The sequence below is a fragment of the Panthera onca genome, chromosome D1, assembly GCF_046562875.1.
Source record: "Panthera onca isolate mPanOnc1 chromosome D1, mPanOnc1 haplotype 2, whole genome shotgun sequence".
Taxonomy (NCBI): domain Eukaryota; kingdom Metazoa; phylum Chordata; class Mammalia; order Carnivora; family Felidae; genus Panthera; species Panthera onca.
In genome coordinates this window covers 52,826,751-52,828,755 of record NC_138348.1, presented here as the reverse complement: position 1 = coordinate 52,828,755, position 2,005 = coordinate 52,826,751, and the positions used below count along the sequence as shown (strand labels likewise).

Here is a 2,005-nt window from a genome sequence, read left to right as displayed (position 1 = left end):
CAACAAAGATGAAGTTCATTCTGTACAACCTAGGAAAGGTCCTAGGAGTTGTGCCTCATTATTTTTTATCTTTCTACATTTACTTGTTCTGTTTCTTTTTCCTGCTATATTTTACCTTGACCTTAGTTAAAGCCTAAAATGAGTATACCCTGTGAAGTCCCATGAGTCCTTTCAAATATTTGACTCTATGTAGTTGCTGCAGTTGCTATTTCAAAACTTATAAAAATGGAGTATTACAATGATGTCTATGGTGTTTTGTTGATTATTTTCTTCCCTGCGGTTACATGATTAAGGAAGCCAACTGTATCATGGGAGAAATAAAATCAGTATTTAATTTCTTTGATTGTTGCTCCAGGAGCCCATACCCTATAGCATGTTTAGTCAGTCCCATTACAACCATGACTGTGCTTAGCAGCTCAACATTCCTCCACCATAACCAGTGAATTCTGTAAAGAGACTAAACAATATTACGTGAAAAAAAAATAGTACTTGAGTTGTGCTAAGACTTTATCCCCAAATCCTGATGTTAATGAGTTACAGAAATAAGTGACCCCTATTTATTTAACAATAATGTTTATAGTTAGTCTAGGAACAACTATCTGCTATGTAAACTCATCTTTAATTTGATACTGCACATAAATGAGGAAACATTATGTTTAACATCTTATTCTGTAAAGCATTTGCTCTATAGAAGCTTAACAACTTAAAAGAGCTTCCCTCTTTTAAGGAAAACATTTTGAAGACTCTTTCCAAGACAAGAGTTTAGAGCCAAACTTCCTTAAAAAGGAAGATCATCACCACCCGTTCTCAGATCTGCTTAGTTCTCACCCCATAAATAATGGGGTTAAGAGCAGGTGGTATTATCACATATAAATTTGCCAGGAGGATGTGGATATAACGTGGAATATTGTGGCCAAATCGATGAGTCATAAAAGAGAAAAATGCTGGAGTGAAAAAAGCTAAGATGACACATACATGGGAACCACAGGTATTAAGAGCTTTGAGCCTGGCCTCCCAGGATGGGAGTCTGAAGACAGCACGTAGAATCTTCACATAGGAGATAGCAATCAAAATAACATCCAGAAGTATCATAGAGATAAGAATTAATCCAAATAATATATTGACTTTTATGCTGACACAGGCCAGATGGGCAATGCCCATGTGCTCACAGTAGGTATGGGGTATAATATTATGTCCACAGAATGAAAGCCTTAGAAGGAGAAACACAAGTGGAAACACCAAAACAAAATTTTTCAACATTCCTACTCCAGCAATAATACAAATAGTTCTGTTGGTAAGGATTGTGTTGTATCGAAGAGGGTGGCAAATGGCAACGTAGCGATCAAAAGCCATGGCAACAAGCATGAATGTTTCGAAACCTGTAAACAGGTGTATGAAGAACATTTGAGCTAAGCATCCCCCAAAGTCAATCTCATTGAGACCAAACCAGAATATGCTCAGCATTTTGGGAATAGTTGCGGTGGAGAGGCCCAGGTCAGTGAGAGCCAACATGGCCAATAAGTACAACATGGGATGGTGAAGGCTGTGCTCAGTCTGGATCACAAAGAGGATGATGCCATTCCCCAGGAGGGCAATCAGATAGACTGTACCAAATGGGACACCAATCCAGAGCTGCATATTTTCCAGTCCTGGGATTCCCAACAGCAGGAAAGATGAGGGGTGAAAACATGAGGTATTGGCTAGAGACATACTGGCAAAGGCTTCTGATAGTCACACTCTCTTCATCTTATATAAGGCTCCTCAACTCCTCATCAAAACTGCTAATATTGAATAAGAACAAAAGAGACGTCAATACTATATTTTCTCTAGGAATACAGAAGAAACATCATGTTTTCCCTATCTTTTCCTCTCTTTTACTTTCATTGATATGTACATATTACAAATGAAGGAGAATATTCCTTAAGAAATGAATGGATATTTAGATATTGGATGTGATTATCTAAATTAATTTTAGTGAAAACATTGACTAAGCTAGTTGATATGA

At 37.4% G+C, this 2,005-nt stretch overlaps 1 protein-coding gene across 1 annotated transcript; it reads right to left on the bottom strand.

Annotated features, from left to right (window-relative positions):
* Positions 1-807: 807 nt before the first annotated feature.
* On the bottom strand, positions 808-1,710 carry LOC132662437 (olfactory receptor 52E8-like). The gene has a single exon (XM_060607907.3). It carries the CDS (start codon positions 1,708-1,710, stop codon positions 808-810), a length of 903 nt encoding a protein of 300 aa, XP_060463890.3.
* Between the last annotated feature and the right edge of the window lie 295 nt (positions 1,711-2,005).